At 38.7% G+C, this 22382-nt stretch overlaps 1 protein-coding gene across 7 annotated transcripts in view; it reads right to left on the reverse strand.

Moving 5' to 3' along the window:
• Positions 1 to 22382, reverse strand: part of N4bp2 (NEDD4 binding protein 2) — a 77745-nt gene that overhangs the window by 49783 nt on the left and 5580 nt on the right. For 2 of the 7 annotated variants that reach the window (XM_070012756.1, XM_070012757.1), the window contains exons 2-5: positions 17216 to 17318; positions 8599 to 8946; positions 2180 to 3332; positions 1106 to 1230 (exon numbers count right to left, since the gene is read on the reverse strand). In XM_070012756.1, coding sequence (XP_069868857.1) covers positions 1106 to 1230; positions 2180 to 3332; positions 8599 to 8824 — 1504 coding nt within the window. In that variant the 5' untranslated portion in view covers positions 8825 to 8946; positions 17216 to 17318. Of the gene's footprint in view, positions 1 to 1105; positions 1231 to 2179; positions 3333 to 4906; positions 4999 to 8598; positions 8947 to 17215; positions 17319 to 19813; positions 19910 to 20690; positions 20743 to 22382 lie in introns of those variants that run through there. The other 5 variants (XM_070012755.1, XM_070012754.1, XM_070012760.1 and 2 more) reach the window with 5 other exon arrangements.

Genomic DNA, 22382 nt, shown 5'->3' on the forward strand with positions numbered 1-22382 from the left:
TCAGAAAAAATGTATCATCTTAAAAGCAATACAGTGTCCTATATTAAGTTCTGGAACAGTCAGGTACTTTAGTAGAAAAATGAAAATCCACATAAATCTGGAATTTCATTAACAGCAATGTATCAATGCTAATTTCTTATTTTTACTATATATACCATATTTTACCATATATTCCATTTTACCAAATATATGTTGACATCAAAGAAAAATAGGTGAAGTATATACAGAAGGTCTGTACTAACTTTGCAACAAAATTTTCTTTATCTAAAAACATTCCAAAATGAAGCTTAGAAAGAATCAAAATATAAATAAATATATGCAATTTATAATAATTTAAAATAAAAAGCAAGCCTGGAACTAACTGGGGCTCACACATGTAATCCCAGTTACTCAGGAGGCCAAGATCTGAGGATCAAGATTTGAAACCCCAACATGAAAGTCTGTGAGACTATCTCCAATTAACCAGAAAAAAACTGAAATGGAGTTGTGAGGCTCAAATGGTAGAAAACCAAGCTAAAACAACAAAGTTAGGGGATAGCACCAGAGTCCCAGTATAGGCAAAAATAAATTTTAAAAATATATATTTATATATATATATATATATATATATATATATATATATATATATTTTTTTTTTTTTTTTTTCCATTTTGGGGCCTGAATTCAGGGCCTCAGTGTTTCTGAGCTCTTTCTCAAGGCTACTGCTCTAGCACTTTAGGCCACAGCTTCACTTATGGTTTTCTGAGTGGTTAATTGGAGATAAGAGTCTCTCGGCCTTTCCATGATCCTCAAATCTCAGCCTCCTGAATAGCTGGGATTACAGGTATAAGCCTCTAGTGCCTGGCTAAAAAAGGAATTATTTAAATCTTTTAACTGCCATATGAAGTAAAACCTCATTTAACTCATAACATTATAATTGTTATACATTATAGTTATTTCATATGTATGATATAGTCCTAGAACTAAGGAAATCATAAATTCATGAAGTTATATGTCTCTCAAAATATAAATAAGCAAAATTTATTTCTACACTACTGTTCCCCAAATCACATCTATTCTTACCATAGTTCTGCACTACTGTTCCCCAAATCACATCTATTCTTACCACGGTTCTGGTTCCATTCATGTGCCTCTCCTAGGTACTTTATATCAAACTGGTACTGTCCATTTATATAAAAATAATCATCAGTACTAAGAATGACTCCACTTGGATTATCTTCTTGCAAAGTCCTATTAATGATAAAGGAAAGTATACTTATTAATGTTCCTTCCAAAATATCTCATAATTTTTAAAATAAAAATTGATATTATCATTTAAAGGAGTAAGACTAACAAAATATTCAAATAAATCATACTGAATATTTCCAAACAGAAGTCTGACTCCAAAAAATAATTTACGTATGGCAAGCTGATTTTTTAATGTAAAATATTCCAAAATTTTTAATGTTATAAAACATCTTCACAAATAACTATTAAAAGGTTTGAGGATTCTGAGTTTCTAATTACCAAGAAAACCCAGGGTCTGGGCATGGTGATATACACCTATAATCCCAGCTACTCAGGAGGCAGAAATCAAGAGACTGTCTAAGCAACCAGTTAGTGATACCTCATTTCAACCAGCCAACTGGGTATGTGCTTTTAAAACTGTTATCCCAATTGGGGGAGATACAGATTAGGATCTCATGATCCTAGTACCAGGCAAAAATATAGATCCTATCTTTAAAAAAAAAAAAGGAAGTCAGGCACATGCCTATAATCCTAGCTACTGAGGAGGCTGAGATCTGAAGATCACGGTTCAAAGCCAGCCTGGGCAGGAAAGTCTGTGAAACTCTTATCTGCAATTAACCACCAGAAAACCAGACATGGTGCTGTGGCTCATGTGGTAGAGTACTAGCCTTGAGCTGAAGAGCTGAGGGACAGCACCCAGGCACAGAGTTCAAGCCCCACGACAGACAAAAAAAAAGTGTCAGTAGAGCTGTGGCTCAAGTGGTAGAATGACAGCCTTGAGTAAGAAAGTGTCAATATTTACAATGTTTGAAAAATGTTAGCAAAAAATTATTATTTTCTATATTTACATAAAACTTTGGGGTTACTAAACGTCTCTTTAAAGAAACTTGCATATTCACATGAGTTATTCAAATTTACACATTATACATTTTAAGAACTGAAAACCTCATACCTTGCCAAAAAAGATTTTCCTGATCCCGGAAGCCCTCTGAGAAGAACAAGAATCAGTCCAACATAAGATGTTGTCTTCTTTCTTACAACCTGAGAAACTGGAGTCTCTTGAACCTGATAAGCACTTGTTCCCTCTGTGTTTCTCCAGACCTTGGTTGGGGAAGCATGAGGAATAACAGAGGGTGGAAACGTGTAGTTGACAGGTCTCCAGTGTGCAGCTGTGGTCACAACAGGAGCTACAAAGCCGTGCTTTCCTTGAAAGAGGTCAAAAGTAGGAATCATTGGATTCCAGATTGGTGGAGGTGGAGGAGGAGGAAGCAGTAAAGGGAGAGGGGTAAGTACTGGACAGTAATTAACATCCTTCCCCTTTGGTGGAAGTTCAGGATGTTTATGAGGCTTGAAACTGAACCCTTCAGAAGGTACAAAAACATCAGAGGCAGAAGTAGATTTCTGATCCCCACTAGTACCTGGTAAATCAAGCCCCAGATTCTGCACAGGAAGGGTTGAAGGAGCCTGAGGCTCATTGGCTTCCATATCCACAGAGGGTTGAGAGAGCTGGTTATCAACACATTCAGCTTCTAAACCCTCTTTCTGTCTTTGATTGAAATTGCTACAGCCCACAGTGAAGTCATTTGCTGGATTTAAAGAGCTACTGAGAAGAGAATCTTCTGGGTAGTTACCTTCCAATGCATATGTTTTATCCCTTATAAAACTGTCAGACTCATTCAAAACTGAATGTGAAGTTAATGAATTTGAACTTAATGTAGAATTATCAAATTTTTCACTGCTTGAATCCTTATTTTGTGTAGATAGAATGGGAGCCGTATTACTTGAATCTGAATTTATAAATTTACTTGGGTCATTCAAACTATGAATATCTTGCAAAGGCAAAAATGAGTATACTTGGTCATCAGAAGAGTTTAATTTCTCAAAAGCATTTTGTATTAAGGAATCCAAGTCTTCAGTTAGCTGCATATCCAAAAATGAATCCAGTTTTGAATCTTCACTCTCTTCTTCAGGAGAATACTTCTCCATTGTTCCAGTTCCGGCTGCACTTGGCTGGGTCTCAGAAGCAAGCAAGCTTTGTGAAGGTGATTCTTCCTTCTTGGTGTCAGTGGCAGATAACTCTAACAGACAATCCATGGCATTTTCAACTGCACAACAAGAATAATAACAACAACAAAAAATGCATAACATATTGAGAAAAGCCAGACACAACTTTGTTAAAATCCAGGAAAAAACACTGAACTTTGCATTAAACAGAATACAAAGAAACTAATAAATATTTGTGTTGTCTCCCAAAAATAAATACTTTGCTAATATACCAAAATCTATGTTAGTGAAAAATTTCAATGATAGTGACATGCAGTCTTGTTTCAGACAAACAATAACACAGCATCATCAAGTGGATATTCGTTGACCAATTTACTGGATAAATGTATACATATCTGTAATTGTATATATTAGAGTTATATAGATAGATAGATAGATAGATAGATATAAAGGTCCAAAATAAAGCCAGTTGATTTAATCAACAATGACTTACCTAAATCATGTCCTCTTAAGGATTACATATTTTAAGTGTGAATTATAAAGTATAATACATATATTTTTCATGCTATGAATTTCACTTCATGCAAAAATATTTATGACCATATACTACATGTCAGATAAACTTGGTACAAAATGTGTAAGACAGCCTTTACTATGCTCAAAGACTTTTGTATTTTTTGGGGGGGTGGGATTGGTCATGGGGCTTGAACTCTGTGTCTGGGCGCTGTCCCTAAGCTCTTCAGCTCAAGGCAAGCACTCCACCACTTGAGCCACAGCACCACTTCTGGCTTTTGTAATTTTAATGGAGTTTAAAAACAGGAGAAGATAATTATATCATGATATAAAGTGTACTTTTGATAATGTCCTAATATCTATAGTAGTGGACAGGAGAGTAAGGAAATATCCCACATAGAGTGATATGTGAACTTGCTCTTGAAGATTAAAAACCAGGCAGGAGAAAAGGAAAAACCAAGTTTGAAAACACAAAACCTGTTTACAGTGTTAAGAGCAGGTGTCAGAGAGTAGGCTTACAGTGCTAAGCATGGTGAGGAAGAGAAGATGATAAACCTGACAGGGAGGCTGGGTGAAATGGAGAAGGGTCCCATGTGTCATACTAAGAAATAATAATTTTATTTTCTAAGGGAACTTGAAGAAAAACTCTCACAAGTCACAGCATACAGGCTAGAAGCTTTATACAAAAATGAGGGAAACATCATCCTATTAAATTCGATGAAGAACATGAAGCTCAAAATGCACAGTAACTTGACCCAAGTCATACAGATACTAAGTGACACAGCCACAGCTAGGGATCGGATTCCAGTGCTGAGCTCTTCCAGTTATCACGAAAATAGGAAGGTATTGGAATTTTTACACATTTAGAGCTAAGGACGTAGCTCAATGGTAAGAACACCTGTTTTTGCATGGGTGAGCCCCTGGGTTTGATCCCCAGCACAGCATGGTAAGGGGGGGAAAAGTAAGCATTTGAAATGTTTGCATTTTGTTTTAAGAGACCTAAATCTGGAAACAGCACAGCACAGGAAGTAACAGCTCTGGTGTGGAGTCAGAACACTAACATTTAAGTCCCTGGCTGGCTATCACACTTCAAACAAGTTAGTTACCAGCCCTAAGCCTAGGTTTTTCTCATTTATAACATGGGGATAATAAAAGTACCTACCTCATAGGTTGTTGTGGGGATTAAATGAGATAATCCATGAAAAAATGCTGTGCACAAGGACTGGCACCTAGTAAGCACCCAATTAATGTTCCCTTAAGAAGAAAAACAAAGAGGGATTGGAGGGGCAAGCCTGGCAGAGAGACCAGAGATCTTAGCAATACTACAAAGGCAAGAAGCCCTAAAAACAGACAAAAAGGAGAGGGGAAAGAAAACACAAATACGAGGAATTTCTATGAAAATAAAAATTGATATAATAAAAATTAAAAAGAGAAACTAAAAAACAAACACATATACAATGAAAAACAGTATAAACAGAACTAAAAAAATCAAAATAAACAAACAGGTTATCATACAAAAAAAAAGGTCCTTAAACAGACTGGTGGAAAAAAATTACAACTATGACATGAAAACAAAAACAAAAACAAAAAAAGAAAACAACACTTCACAAAAGAATAGAAACTAACAATAGAAACTAATTTACAAGAATGTTCAATAGTCTTCTTTTTTAAAAAATACAAATTAAGAAAAAGTACAATTTTTATTTTAATCTTAATTCTATATAATGCTGAAAAGGCTGTGATGAGTTAGACAATGCTGGTGGTACTACAAATTAGCACATCTCATTGGTACGTAATTAGTAGTATATTTCCTAGAGTTGAGAACTAACCTTACCCTGTGAATGCAGAAAATAAAACTCTAAGACTAAGAATTTAAAGAGTCTAAAAAGTATTGCTCATGCCTGTCATCTTAAGCTACTCAGAGGCTGAGATCTGAGAATCACAGTTCAAAGCCAGCCTGGGCAGCAAAGTCTGACACTTTTTATCTTCAATTAACCAGTAAGAAATTAGAAATGAGGTTGTGGCTCAAGCAGTACAGTACCAATCTTGAGTGAAAAAGCTAAGGGACAGCACCCCTCCTGTTCAAGTACAAGTACTAACACGTGTGTGTGTGTATGCGCGCACACATGCACACGCACACGCGCATGCACATACACGAAGAAAGAGAAAGAAGGAGGAAAGAAGAGGAGGGAGAGGAGAGGAGGAAGACAGAGAGAGAAAAAAGAGACAGAATGTAAGAAAGAGAAGGCTAATTTTAACAAATGTTCTTTGTGGTATTTTCATTAAAAATTAAGATATAAATAAGTAAATTAGGATGCAACAACTGAATGGAATTAAATAACTACTAAAAATAAACATAGATTGCAGCAACACTAAACGATGTTTAATCATATTAAGTTAAAAAAGTAAACTGAGTATGCATTACCTGAACTGTGAAATGGTAACCTTCTGTACAACACCTTAATAACAATAAAATTATATTTTTAAAAAGTAAACTTAAGTTATTTTAAGCTTAAAAAGTAAAATGTAAAATGTCATTCATAATACCAAGTGTTTATAAAGGAAGTCTATAGAAGATCCTAGAAAAGAGAAATAAGTTCTTTGTTAAGATAATACAGTTTTCTTCTCATTCCCTACAACTATGTTAGTATATGTACAATAAACTTTAAAGACATCAAAGTTAGAAAATATAGAAGTCATTTACAAAAATCTACATACTATGATTTCTGAAGACCAAGTGCACTACTGAAATCTGGTTTTCTGCATGCACATCCTAACAGAATAAATTAAATATGCTCACACCATACAGTTACACAGTAACCATGTATTACCAAACACTTCAAGTCTAGAAGGATTATATCTTATACTAATCATAGTCATTAATAATAGAGTATCAATATTTAATTTGCTTACCCAACTTATGTAATGACTTCCTTCAGTTGGCAAATATACTCCTAAAAATTATTGTAAGTTACTAATAGTATATCCTTCTAAATACAAAAACAAAAAAAACTTCAGTCCTCATTGAAAAAGTTTTGCCGGTAAGAAACATGCTACCATTAAAAAACAGACTCAAAAAAGATAGTGGCGGGCTGGAAATGTGGCTTAGTAGTAGAGTGCCTGCCTAGCATGCATGAAGCCCTTGGGTTCAATTCCTCAGTATCTCCTTTTTTTTTTTTTTTTTTTTTTTTGGGGGGGGGGGGGGGCGGGGGCTGGTCGTGGGGCCTGAACTCTGGGCCTGGGCACTGTCCTTCAGCTCTTCAGCTCAAGGCTAGCACTCTACCACTTGAGCCACAGCACCACTTCCGGCTTTTTTCTTTTTGCTTATGTTGTTCTGAGGAATCGAACCCGGGACCTCGAGCATGCAAGGCCAGCTCTCTACCACTGAGCCACCTTTCCAGCCCCCTCAGTATCTCTCTTAAACAGAAGAATCCAGAATGGCACTGTGGCTCAAGTGGTATAGTACTAACCTTGTGCAAAAAAAAATCTTAGGAACAGTACCCAGCCCCTGAGTTCAAGCCCCAGGATTGGAAAAAAAAAAAGTATAGTGGCAGAAATAAAGATACAACTCAGATTGTATCACCAGCTCCAATATAGCTCCAACTCCAATGTTTTGAAACCAAACCAATCACTAAGCTCCTGGTTTTTTGTTTTATTTTATTGTTTCTTTGTGTTTGTTTCAGACTCTCTCACTATGTAATCCACAAGGTGTAAACTCTATCTTCCTGCCTCAGCCTCTGAGTGCTAAGATTAGCAACACCACACTCAGCCTATGTTTGATTTCCATAATTCATTATAAATATATTTCAACTCCTACTATAAGTTGTTATTTTAGAAATTATAAATACAACAGTAAAACAAAGTAAGCCTTTAATGTCTGTCTCCATAGAGCTTACATTCTAAGACACTGGTTCTCAATCAGGTAAGATTTTTTGTTGTAAGAGATAAATAACAATATATGGAAACATTTTGGTTCATGACAGGGATGCTACCTACTTAAAGATCCTATAATGCACAGCAGAGCCATTCACAGCAAAGAATTATCTGGCCCAAAATCCCAATAGTGCCAAGCTATTTTACAGGGGGAAAAAAAAGAAACAAAAAAATATAGAGAATATAGTGTCTTTAGATGCATCTTTTTTTTTTTTTTTTTTTTGTCGGTCATGGGGCTTGAACTCCGGGCCTGGGCGCTGTCCCTCAGCTCTTCAGCTCAAGGCGAGCGCTCTACCACTTGAGCTACAGCGCCACTTCCGGTTTTCTGGTGGTTTATTGGAGATAGGAGTCTCACGGTCTCTCCTGCCCGGGCTGGCTTTGAACCGCGATCCTCAGATCTCAGCCTCCTGAGTAACTAGGATTACAGGCGTGAGCCACCAGCGCCCGGCAGATGCATCTTATATCTCAATGCTGTACTTTTTTTGTATGCCAGTCCTGGGGCTTGAACTCGGCATAAGCACTGTCCCTGAGCTTTTGTGCTCAAGACTAGTGCTCTACTACTTGAGCCACAACTCCACTTCTGGCTTTTTTGATGGCTAATTGGAGATGAGAATTTCACAGACTTTCCTTCCCAGGCTGGCTTCAAACTGTAGTCCTTAGATCTGAGCCTGAGTAGCAAGGATTACAGGCATTAGCCACCAGGGCCCAGCTATTGTACATTTAAGAGTAGAAATGATGCTTTACTCTTCTTCAGATCCCTCATAATACCAAATGTAGTAACTTGTCTATGGCAGGTACTAAATTAAATGAAGAACAAAAGGGAAATCAAGAAAGTCATATTCCTCTATTACCATTGATAATAGTACAAAACATGAAGTCTTCTTATAAGATGCAAAGGGTTCAAACTAAACTTTTTCTCACCTTTGAAATCACATTCAGAAAGCATCAAATATACTACATCAGGGTCCAATTCAGAAAACATCTCTGAGATACTGGTGAAGAGTTCTTCCTGAGCACTTTTTGTCTCACACATGGAAGGAAGAGTAGTGGTTGGCTTCTCATGACTAGCAACACTGGATACAACTTCCTTAGAGCTTGCAGTCTTCCGCAAAGGATGGCCCCCAAGATTTTTCCTTTTCCTTGGCATTCTGACTTCCAAAACTAAAATGTTTCCCTTTTTTTAAAAAAATTTAAGACTTTTTTTGTATTGAAATCATAATTCAAAGAAAATAGGATTAAAAATCTTGCACAATCCAGCAGTAATAGCACCTAAAATAGAAAGCAAGTAAAAACACTCAGACTACATAATTACGTTTCCATTTCTAAAACTGGGAGGGCACCTTTATTTAACTGTAAGAAATTATCATAGATTTTGTGACAGCGAAGACAAAAAATAGCCAATTTTTCTCTCTCCAAAACATTCCAGTTTTGCCAGGATTAAACATGCTATTATTAAAAAAAATAAGATAATAACATAGCAAAACATAATTCAGAACAGTGAATACACTGTTTCAATGACATTATTTCACTTTTGAAAAATATAAAATGACACATACAAATATACACTAGAATGCCTATTGAACACCTACATTCAGATTTCTAAAAAGCATTATAAAGTTAACATGTCCAAAACTGACCTCCTGATAACCCCTTCTTGCCAGTCCTTCCCAACACAGTAAATGTAACTCTTTCCTTCTACTTGCTCAGGTCAAAAATCATGGAATAAGCCAGATACCAGAGCTCACACCTGTAATCCTAGCTACTCAGGAGGCTGAGATCTGAGCATCACAGTTCAGAGCCAGCCTAGGCAGGAAATGGCAAGAATATCTATGAGACACCTATCTCCAATAAACCACTCAGAAAATTAGAAGTGGCGCTGGGGCTCAAGTGGTAGAGCACTTGCCTTGAGCTGAAGAGCTCAGGGACAGTGTCCAGGCCCAGAGTTCAAGCCCACCACTGACCAAAAAAAAAAAAAAAAAAAACTCATGGAATAATCCTGGACTCCTCTAAGCCAACTTCTAAATCAATTTTGTCAGTGTAATCCCCAAAATGTATTCAGAATGTGATTATTCATTACCACCCTAGATTACCCTAGATTTAGCTACTATAGCCTCTGGTTGGTTTATTTAGCAAAGTAGGCAAAGTGACTCAACTCATCTATAGTTGGATAATGCCTCTTCTCTACTAAACTATCCACTAACTTATCAGCTCACACAGGATCAAAGCAGGAGACCTGAAAATTACCTATAATCCAGACACTTGTTACTTCTGTATTACTATCCCCTAATCTTCTTCCTTTTCATGCCATTCCAAGTACACTTAGCCTCCTTTGTCTTCTCCAAACATACCAGCTAGTTCTCACCTGGGAACCTTTACATGGCTGGTTTTCTCTGACTGAATTTCTTCACCAGATATTTACAGATTCTTTCTTATTAGTATTCAAATATTACCCATATCAGGAATTTGGTCCAATAAAACCTCTCATTCTTCTTACCCTACTGGAATTTTCTCCATCAGACTTATTTTCTAACGTGGTTTATGTTTTCTTTTTTTCTTTTTTCTTTGCCAGTCCTGGGTATGAACTCAGGGCCTAGGCAAAGTCCCTGAATTTTTCTGCTCAAGGCTAGCACTCCACCACTTGAGCCATAGCTCCACTTCCAGCTTTTTGGTGCTTCATTGGAATTAAGTCTCACAAACTTTCTGGTGGAGACTAGCGTCAAACCTTGATCCTCAGATCTCAGCTTCCTAAGTAGCTAGGGCTATAGGTGTGAGCCACCCCAACACGTTTTTTTTTTTGTTGTTTTGTTTTTTTTTGTTTTTTTTTTTTTAGCTAAGTCTAGAGAATCACTTGTTTTTGTTTGTTGTTGTTGTTGTTTTCAGTTGTGGGGCTTGAACTCTGGGCCTAGGCTATGTCTCTCAGCTCTTCAGCTCAAGGGTAGGGCTCTACCACTTTGAGCCACAGCACCACTTCTGGTTTTCTGCTGGTTAATTAGAGATAAGAGTCTCACTGGCTTTGCTGCCCGAGCTGGCTTTGAACCTCAATCCTCCAATCTCAGCCTCCTGAGTAGCTAGGATTACAGCCACTGGCGTCTGATAAGACCTATGTTTAATATCATTATATTTACTATGCATAATCCAGTAAATGTGTAAGCTCCACAAAGGCTGAGACTCATTCAGTCTGCTTGGTTCTCTTTGTTTGGCTGAATCTAATAAACATTTCAAAATTTAAATGTCTGATATTTTTGCCAAAATCTGCTCTAACCATTTGGCATGACTACCATCAAGTGGTATTTTCCTAACTAGTCTTTCTGTCCCCTTCAGTCTATTTTCAGCATGATCGTCAGACTGAATCAGCATCTATACTAAACTCTCAAGTGATTCTCTAGACTTAGCTAAAGTTCTTAAAATGCCCTATTTCCCTGCTAGTACTCTTCTCCTGAAATACTTACATTGCTAACTCACTCTTTCAAATTTCTGGTCGTGACACATGCAATGGATTCTTCCCTGACTATCCAGTTAAAAGTCAAATACCCTACCTACCTATTCAGTCCCCATTTCTTGCTAGCTAGTCATTATCCATATTGCCTTCTATATTTACCTTTTAGTTAAATTTGTATCAATTTGTGTCATAGCTCTCTCCACCTTCCAACACTGAACTGATAATTTGGTAGCCACCAGACACAAGTGCCTATTTAAATTTAAATTAATTAAAATTAAACAAAATTACATTTTTATACATGAATTCATATATAAATACAGAATTCAGAGCAAGAAAATATTGGAGATAAAAAGGATATTACATAATAATAAAGGATCAATCTACTAAGAACATATACCAAGCCTAATGTCTATGTGCCAAACGAAAAGAGCTATAAAACAAGTGGCTAAAAAAAAAAAACAAAAAACAAAAAACAGAGGGGCTGAGAAGGTGGCTCAGTGGTAGAGCGCTTGCCTTGCATGCATGAGGCCCTGGGTTCGATTCCTCAGCACCACATAAGCAAAAAGAAAAAAGCCAGAAGTGGCGCTGTGGCTCAAGTGGTAGAGTGCTAGCCTTGAGCTGAAGAGCTGAGGGACAGCACCCAGGCCCAGAGTTCAGGCCCAATGACTGGACCCAAAAAAAAAACAAAAAAAAAAACCAGAGGGGCTGAGAAGGTGGCTCAGTGGTGGAGCGCTTGCCTTGCATGCATGAGGCCCTGGGTTCGATTCCTCAGCACCACATAAGCAAAAAGAAAAAAAGCCGGAAGTGGCGCTGTGGCTCAAGTGGTAGAGTGCTAGCCTTAAGCTGAAGAGCTGAGGGACAGCGCCCAGACCCAGAGTTCAGGCCCAACGACCGACCCAAAAAAAACAGAGTTGGCTGGGAATGTGGCTTAGTGGTACAGTGCTTGGCTAGCATGCATGAACCCCTGGGTTCGATGCCTCACTACCAAATAACCAAAGCCAGAAGTGGCTCTGCGGCCACCTAAAACAAAAACAAAAACTGATAGGTATGAAAGGAAAAGTAGAAAAATCCACTACAGCTATAAGTACCACTATCACTCTATCAATAATTTAAACAAAAATTAACAGAAAATCCCAAGGATACAGAACTTAACAACACCAACAATTAAGGATCTAATTAACATATATGGAACATTGCACTCAGCAGCAACAAAATATACATTATTTTCGATTGCCCACAGAACAACTACCAAGATAAACCAAAACAGAGCCAATACCATTAGCTCGTGCCTATTATTCTAGCTAATCAGGAGGCTGAGATCTAAGGATCTTGGCACTGTGGCTCAAAGTGGTAGAGCAGTAATGAAGATCAAGGTTTAGAGCAGACTGGCCTGACAAACTCACTATATCACCATACTGTTATCTCCAATTAATCAACAAAAAGCCAGAAATTGAGGCTGGACTGAAGTGGGAGAGCACCAATGGTGAACATAAAAGTGACCAAGAGCAGGGGGCCCTGAGTTCAAGCTCCAGTATGGACACAATAAGAAAGAAATCTCAAGAAAAATTTAAGAATACGCTGAATGATATGAAAATCATATCAAAACCTGCAGAATAAGAAATGGAGATATGACTCATATGGTATACTGAAAGTCATCAAAATGGGGCACTGGTGGCTCATGCCTGAAAACCTAGCTACTCAGGAGGCTGAGATCTGAGAATTGCAGTTCAAAGCCAGCCCAGGAGGGGAAAGTCCATGAGACTCTTATCTCCAATTAACCACCTGAAAACTGGAAGTGGAGCAGTGGCTCAATTGGTAGAGTGCTAGTCTTGGGCTGAAGAGCTCTGGGACAGCGCCCAGGCTTAAGAGTTCAAGCCCCAGACCAACAAAAAACAAAAAAAGAAAGTAAGTCATCAACAGAGGCTGGGAAGGTGGCTCAGTGGTAGAGCACTTGCCTTGCATGCATGAGGCCCTGGGTTCAATTCCTCAGCACCACATAAGCAAAAAGAAAAAAGCCGGAAGTGGCGCTGTGGCTCAAGTGGTAGAGCGCTAGCCTTGAGCTGAAGGACAGCACCCAGGCCCAGAGTTCAGGCCCCACAACTGGACCCAAAAAAAATAAAAAAAGAAAAAAAAGAAAGTCATCAACAAGAAGCCAAATGAGACCAGGAGGTCCTGAGTTCCAGCCACAAGAGTAGCATAAAAAAATATTAAAGATGAAAAGTCAAAACAAATTACAGCCAAGCACCAGTGACTCAACACTGTATCCTAGCTATGCAGAAGCTGAGTTCTGAGTGAGGATCACCATTCAAAGACAGCCTGGGCAGGAAAGTCATATCTCCCATTCAGAAGTAGAGCTACAGCTCTAGTGGCAGGGTGCCAAACCTCAAGCTTTTAAAAAACCAAAAGGAGGTCTGGGAAGGTGGCTCAGTGGTAGAGTGCTTGCCTTGCATGTATGAGGCTCTGGGTTTGATTCCTCAGCACCACATAAGTAGAAAAAATCAGAAGTGGTGGTGTGGCTAAAGTGGTAGAGTGCTTGCCTTGAGTTGAAGAACTCAGGAAGAGCAGGTCCAGAGTTCAGGGCCCACGACCGACCAAAAAAAAAAAAAAAAAAGCAAAGGAAAGGGTCCAGACCTTGAGTTTAAGTCCCAATAGCAATGACATGGACATAGAAATTTAAAAGCCAATCTAATTGATAATTACTGAACATTTATATATAGTTATAAATCTAACAAAACAAGTACAGGACTTGCATGCTGAAAACTACAAAACAGTGACACAAGAAACCACAGATCTGGGCTGGGAAGGTGGCTCAGTGGTAGAGCGCTAGCCTTGAGCTGAAGATCTGAGGGACAGTGCCCAGGCCCAGAGTTCAGGCCCCACGACTGGACCCAAAAAGAAACCACAGATCTTGGGACATGAAATGTGGCTTAGTGGTATAGTGTTTGCCTAACATGCATGAGGCCCTGGGTTCACTTCCTTACTACCGCATAAACATAAAATTAATAAAAGGAAAAATAACTATTAAAAAAAACAAAGACCTAAACAAGTAACAGGAGACAACATGTTCACAGCCTGGAATACAGCAAAATAAAGATGCCCAGGAATGAGCTGATTAGACAATATTGTGTACAAGTGTGGAAATGTCACAATGAAGTCTCCCTTTGTATAACTAATGTATGCTAATAAAAAGTAAAGATGCCAATGCTCCCCAAATTAATACACAAATTTAATACAATTCCTACTAAAACCTAAGCAAGATTTTTTTTTATAGGGGCTGGGAAGGTGGCTCAGTGGTAGAGCACTTGCCTTGCATGCCTGAAGCCCTGGGTTCGATTCCTCAGCACCACATAAGCAAAAAGAAAAAAGCCGAAAGTGGCACTGTGGCTCAAGTGGTAGAGCGCTAGCCTTGAGCTGAAGAGCTGAGGGACAGCGTCCAGGCCCAGAGTTCAGGCCCCACGACCGGACCCAAAAAATAAAAAAAAAATTTTAAAAAGATTTTTTTTATAGACAAAACTGCTCTAAATTTTCAAAGAAAAAGGAACTGGAATAGCTAGAATATTGAAAAAGAACAGAAAGGATCAATTCAATTTCAAGAATTGTTATATTGCTACAATATAATCAAGACAGTGAAATGTCAGCAGGCTAACAGATATAAAGGCCTAACTAGACATTTAGGAAGAGTCAAAAAGGCAAAGAAAAAACAATATAAATATGATCAAGTAATTTCTGACAAAAGTGCAAAAACAATCAGTAGATAAACAATACCCTTTTCAACAAACCATACTAAACCAAGCGAACATACATACATTAAAAATAATAATATTAAAGCTAGATTTGAGTCCAAACACTTTACAGAAAAATTAACTCAAAATGGATTTTGTATTTTTTGCTTTTTGAGACAGGATCTCATTATGTAGCCCAGGCTGCTTCCAAACTTGCAATCTTAAATTTTAAGTCTTACCCACCTAAGTGCTGGGAATATTACATGTGTGTGCTACAACAACCAGCTGGATTGTGAAAGATATAAAACTATAAATACTTTAGGGGAAAAAAATATGGAGAAAACCTTGAGCATCTAGAGGTAAAGAAAAATGCCAAAAACAACCCAAAAAAGGAAAAAGTAGCTAGGCATCAGTGGCTCATGCCTGTAATCCTAGCTACTCAGAAGGCTGAGATCTGAGGAACTTTTCTTGTCTCTGTCTCATCCACTCTTTTGATGACACCATCCAGATTCATGGCTTCAAATATAATCAGCATGCTAACAAGTTACTATCTCCAAATAGCACCTGTTCCCTTGTCCACACTGAAGTCTATTTTGTATAATGATACAGCTTGAATATGAAAAATCCTCTAATAAGCTCATGTGTTGAAGGCTTGGTCCCCAGCTTATAGACATAATCATTGAAAGGTGGTTGGGTAATGAGGGCTCTGTTCTAACTAACTGATCTATGGGTAAATTTATTATTTGGAGGTGTGGAAACTAAGATGTGGGGCCTGGTTAGAGGAAGCAGTTCACTAGAGGCATGTCTTTAAAGGTCTTATCTTGGTTTAAATTCATATTAGGGCTAACGGTTTGGTTAAAACAGTAGACCACCTGCCTAGCAAGTACAAGGCCTCTGAGTTTAAATTCCAAGACTGTCAAAAGGAAAGAAAAAATAGAACGAAGAGAGAAGAGCTGATACTAATATCCAGGCACATTAACAGAACAAAATTTTTAAAAGCCTCTTTCTACAAGAAATATATAAGAAACCTACAGGAGAATGGTTAAATTACAGGGAAAAAAAATCACACTTTGAAATCATATGCAGCAATTTTAAAAAATAAAGCGATGTGACCCTGAGACAGAGCTCTAAGACAAGTTGTCAAAGTTATAAGGCAAGCCAGGCACTGGTGGCCCATGCCTGTAATCCTAACTACTCCGGAGGCTGAGATCTGAGGATCGTGGTTCAAAGCCAGCCCGGGCAGGAAAGTCCGTGAGACTCTTATCTCCACTAAACCACTAGAAAACCGGAAGTGGCGCTGTGGATCAAGCAGTAGAGCGCTTGCCTTGAGCTGAAGAGTGCAGGGACAGCGCCCAAGCCCAGAGTTCAAACCCCACGACCGACCAAGAAAAAAAAAAAAAGACATAAGGCAACTGCTGAACAATATGCAACTTTTGACAATAAAGTATGGCAGGAGGTGTACTTCTGTACAATCTTTCAATGCATACTACAATCCTTTAGTACTTACTGCAATATTTGTCTTATTTATCTTACATCCTTCCATTTCTTAACCTGTTTTCTCTTCTCACTAGCTATTTTCCTACATGGTTTGTCATCTCCTTTGTCACTGTCAAAGAAGACTCTGGTAAGCTGCAGTAGTATGCAGGTACACACAAAGTCCATCTTCATCTCCTACACTATAGAAAGAGACTGTGCACTATGGGGAAGCACCTGATGCCCTCAACTACTTGGACAGATCCTGTAGAGAAAGACCTCTCAGATATTCACACTGGAACTGACTCTGAATTTATCTGAATATATCCCCATATATCTCCATGTTCCTTGAAACCATGCATTTTGACATATTCCAACATAGTTCTGTATGTAAAATTGGTACATAAGTACTATTTGCAGATGGCAAACAACATATAAAATACAAAAGAGTAGAGATGAAATTTTAAGGATAGAAAAACTAAAGCACTAAATTTTTTTTGGGGGGGGGTCTGGCCGTGGGGCCTGAACTCTGGGCCTGGGCACTGTCCCTCAGCTCTTTAGCTCAAGCTAGCGCTCTACCACTTGAGCCACAGCGCCACTCCGGCTTTTGGCTTTTTGCTTATGTGGTGCTGAGGAATCAAACCCAGGGCCTCATGCATGCAAGGCAAGAGCTCTACCACTGAGCCACCTTCCCAGCCCTAAAGCACTAATTAAATGGGAAAGCCAGAACCACAATACAGATCTCAACAGGTTTTAGATTACCACCAGCTTTTCTAGAAAATCTACTAACAAAACCTGTAATTATTTTTGTCTCATGAGAGACTTTTCTTGCTCAAATATGCAAGTGATATTTCAAAAACTTATATGTAAAAAATTCATAACCTCTGATTTTAATAATACTTACTAGGTATCTGGCATTGATGCTATCAATGTGATTGTTAGTAAGGCCACGGTTGGTATCTGCAAACTCTATAGCTCTTGCTATTATCCAACATAATGTCTTCTTACTATAAAATAAAATGTTATGTATTAAAGGCAATCTTATAACAAGCCATAATCTTAGAATTAAAATCTAAAATAGTCAGCTAGCTACTAAATATTAAGGGGAAAATAGAATTCAAAACTAATTACCATTTTGTGCCCCATAATTAAAAAGCCAATCAAGATCATCAATGACAGAGTACTTGCCCAACATACACAGACCCTGGTTTCAATCTCAGCATAGAAAAAGAAAGAAAGAAAGAAAGAAAGAAAGAAAGAGAGAGAGAAAGAGAAAGAAAGAGAGAGAGAGAAAGAGAAAGAGAAAGAGAGGAAGGAAGGAAGAAAGGAAGAAAGAAAGAAGAAAAGAGAGAAACAAGAGAGAGAAAAGAAAAGAAAAAAAGAACAAAGCCAGGTGCCAGTAACTCATGTCTCTATAATCTTCACTATTCAGAGGTTAGGATGCTGGGATCTGAGGACCATAGTTCAAAGCTAGCCTAGGCAGGAAAAGCTGTGAGACTCTATCCCCAATTCCAGCTCCACCAAAAGTGAAGCTATGGCTCAAACTGGTAGAGTCCTGGCCTTGAGCATTTAAAAATTCAGGGACTAGCCAGGCACCGGTGGCTCACACCTATAATCCTAGCTACTCAGGAGGCTGAGATCTGAGGATCACGGTTCAAAGCCAGCCCGGGTAGGAAAGTCTGTGAAACTCTTATTTCCAATAAACCACTAGAAAACCAGAAGTGTCGCTGTGAGCTGAAGAGCTGAGGGACAGTGTCCAGGCCCAGAGTTCAAGCCCCAGGACTGATAATAATAATAATAATAATAATAATAATAATAAAAGCTCAGGGACAATACCCAGACCCTGAATTCAAACTCACCCCACCCTCAAAAAAAAGAAAGAAAAGAAAAAGAAAATTATCACTGGATAGGGGGAAAAAGAAGTCACCGTTTATTCCATGGATTAGATGCTTATCAAGCACCTTTTCCCTAAAGCCTCTCTTCTCCTTTAGCTCCTCCTTCTATCCCAGCTTTAACTTCAGATAATCCCAACTACCCACCTTCTCCCTGTGTCTAATCTGTAGTCTTTTTTTTGGGGGGGGGGGGGGGTTCCAGTCGTGGGCCTGAACTCTGGGCCTGGGCACTGTCCCTCAGCTCTTCAGCTCAAGGCTAGCGCTCTACCACTTGAGCCACAGTGCCACTTCCAGCTTTTTTTTTCTGCTTATGTGGTGCTGAGGAATCAAACCCAGGGCCTTATGCATGCAAGGCAAGCGCTCTACCACTGAGCCACCTTCCCAGCCCCTAATCTATAGTCTTTTTATCTGTTCAAGAGGAAACTGGAAACAAAATTAGAAACAAAATGGGCAGTTTGTATTGTTTTATCTCATTTTTAGTTTTACAAATATGTAAACCTCAAAAAACTAAATCATAAAGCAATGTTTAAAATATTAGGTGAACAGCTGACAGAAATAGACCTGGTGCCAAAACACCATCCCACAGATTACTTGCAGTATACAAAGAGAAAATCATAACTCTATAATGAAATGCTCATCAAGCTGTCACCACCTGATGTCAGAGATATGACGTCAGAGATAATCTAATAGTGGAGGCTTAGATACTGTTTGCCTTCTAACAAAATAACATGAAGTACAAAGCCCTACCAAAAGAAGTTCTTTCCAAAATGTTTAACCTGAATCTACTGACATCTTTAGATTTAACTCCCCATTTACAGAAAATATAGGAACAGTGAAAGCAGTCACATTGCACCAATAGAAAATAACTTTTAATACAAATACAACAGTCCAACAGTGAGCAAGAAGGAGTGGTAAGGTACAGGAAGGGTGGATGTGTAGGAGAGACAATTCCATATAAAGACAGGGAGGAATCTTTACCATTTCCTATACAGGGTACAAGAAATGTTTTCTTTTGCTTGCTTTTGAGCCACGTAGTTCAAGCCAGCCATTTCCCTTAATGATGTATTTTCTCTATTAAACTCTCTGCTTTACCACATAAAGAAAAAAAAAAGTTAAGCCAGGTGCCAGTGACTCCCACCTGTAATCCTACCTACTCAAGAGGTTGAGATCTGAGGACTGCAGTTCAAAGCCAACCCTGGCAGGAAAGTCCATGAAACTCTTAATCTCCAATTAACCACCAGAAAACCAGAAGTGGCACTGTGGTTAGTAGAGCACTTGCCTTGAGCTGAAGAGCTCAAGAATAGCACCCAGGTCCAGAGTTCAAGCCAATGACCAAGAACAAGAAAAAAAAAAAAAAATGCAATGGTTAGCCCTTGAATGAAACCTAACATTGATTTTTAAGCAATCCAGGATATTACTGGGAAAATCAGAATATGGCATGAATTGAATAAATTAGAGAATTACTATAAAGTTTCTAGGAACAATGACAGAAAGTAAAATGACAGATGCCAAGACCTGGGTAAAGGAAGGAAAGAAGCTATTCAGTGTATATGGAGTTTCCATTTCAAAGGGGTAAAAAAAAAAAAATATTGCACAACAGCAGGGCATACCTGTAAATCCTAGCTACTCAGGAGGCTGAGATCTGAAGATCACAGTTCCAAGCCAGCCCAGGCAGGAATGTCCATGTGATTCTTATCTCCAACTAACTAGCAAAAAGTGGAAAGTGGAGCTTTGGCTCAAGTGATAGAGTGCTAGCCTCAAGAACAAAAGCTGAGGAACAGTGCCCAGACCCTGAGTTCAAGTCCCAGGACTGGCACAAAAAAAAAAAAAAACTGGGAGCCAGTGGCTCACACCTGTAATCCTACCTAATCGAGAGGCTGAGCTCTGAGGAATGCAGTTCAAAGCCAGCCCAAGCAGGAAAGTCTGTGAAACTATTATCTCCAATTAACCACCAGAAAATTAGAAGTAGCACTGTGGCTCATGTGGTAGAGCTCTCACCTTGAGCTGAAGAGCTCAGGGACAGTGCCCAGTCCCAGAGTTCAAGTCCCATGACTGACCTCCCCCCACCCCAAAGAAAAATTGTACAACATGTGCTACTAGTTAACTTGGCTATCCTATACACTTAAAATAATTAAGATGGTCATTATGTTAGTGCTTCCCCTACTTTCCCTCGGGTATTCTCTACAACAACTGTTTTATGTTTCCCTCTTGAGATCAGCTAACATCACATTTCTATGAAGTCCCTCTACCCCTACCAAAGTCATACTTCTTGCCTTAAACTTTCCTTCAGGAAAGTTTTCTACTCTCAAAGTTTGATTTAAACTCACTTCACTTCCTACTGTACCCGACACCTACCTTTATCTTAGCACCTACATACTTATTTCTTTAGTCTACTAGTCTATACACATATCACAGATACAGGTGTTATTTAACAACAAGAATGCTAGTACAACCAAAAATCCATCTTAGTTCTTTAAAATTTAGTACCTGGGATATTCATGTCCATAATACAAAACATCGCTTTCCCACAAATAAGTACCTACAAAAATAAATTCATAATTAGAAGAATGGTTAAGAATTACATCGGACATTCTTTTTATCTACCTAGAACTCCTTTCCCTTGCTTAACCCATTGGGGTCCATTTGCTGCTAAGACAGCCCCAGCCATATAAATGACATCATATGACCTTGACTGAACTAAGGACAGTAACACATCCGTGCAGCTGCAGAAATGGGATGCACATGTAACCAGATGTTTGTAGAGCCTTGGACATGGTACTCTAAGTAGACATGCCTGTGTTACCAGGGACTAGGAAGCCAGATGCACAGACTGGAAATATAAAAGGACCTATCTAGGGCAAGTGTCTACCCCTGCTCCCCATGATATTGCTATCATACGATTTACATTATACTGTCCACCAGTAACTTGTCCTCTCATAAACCATTTCTGGTGCTTACACTCTAAAAACTGTTAACAAATTGGGTAACTGAATAGATGAGAAATAGATTTCAAAGGGTGCTTTTAAATTCAGGCTAGAATCCAGTATGTTTTTCCTATCACCTATCCTACCAATGTCTCTTTTCTTTCCCTACCACATAAATTACTACCAAGTAAATTTTTCCATCCCAATTTACTACTTAATCTCCTCTTTAATATGCTCTGTACAAATCACATCTTTTTTTTAAAGATACTCAATTTACCCATTTTCTTTGTTACTGTGAGGTAAGGAATAAACAAGCACTGACAGGGTAGTGAGAGAACACAGAGTTCTAAGGGAACAAACAAGAAGGAGGCTTGTGGAAGCCAGACTTGTATCAAGAGGCTTTTCTTATAGAGGTACCACCCACACTACACTGCCACCTGAGCCACAAGTACAGTTAACAAACACCAAGAAAGAGAGAAATAGAGAAGTATTAGAGACAGACAGAGCTACTGTACTCAGGCCAGAATGTAATGAACTTATAATCTTAAGAAATATAATAGGAAATGAATAGGACTAGCACAATAAGGGCAAAGGGAAGAAGGTCAGGAGAATAAAGTAAATTAGAGGTCAAAGCATGAAGATCCTAAAATTTTAATTATGTTCTATTATTGTGAAGGCCACCAAAAAAAAAAAAAAAAAAAGCAGAAGGGTCACTTGCTCAGTTAAGTTAGAGACCACTCTGCCGAGAGTGGAAAAAAGAAAGGGACTTGAGGGGCTGGGAAGGTGGCTCAGTGTAGATTGCTTGCCTTTCATGCATAAGGCCCTGGGTTCGATTCCTCAGCACCACATATGCAGAAAAAGCCGGAAGTGGCGCTGTGGTTCAAGTGGTAGAGTGCTTGCCTTGAGCAGAAGAGCTGAAGGACAGCGCTCAGGCCCAGAGTTCAAGCCCCATGACTGACAAAAAAAAAAAAAAAGTGTGACTATAAAAGGAATAGCCCACCAGGCGCCAGTGGCTCACATCTGTAATCCTAGCTACTCAGGAGGCTGAGATCTGAGGATCGAGGTTCAAAGCCAGCCCGGACAGGAAAGTCTGTGAGACTCTTCTCACCAATAAAGCACTAAAAAACCAGAAGTGGTGCTGTGGTTCAAGTGGTAGAGCACTGACTTTGAGCTGAAGAGCACAAGGACAGCGCCCAAGCCCAGAGTTCAAGCCCCATGACTGACAAAAAAAAAAAAAAAAAAAGAATAGGCCATG

The sequence above is a fragment of the Dipodomys merriami genome, unplaced genomic scaffold, assembly GCF_024711535.1.
Source record: "Dipodomys merriami isolate MVZ:Mamm:240054 unplaced genomic scaffold, mDipMer1.0.p SCAF_9, whole genome shotgun sequence".
Taxonomy (NCBI): domain Eukaryota; kingdom Metazoa; phylum Chordata; class Mammalia; order Rodentia; family Heteromyidae; genus Dipodomys; species Dipodomys merriami.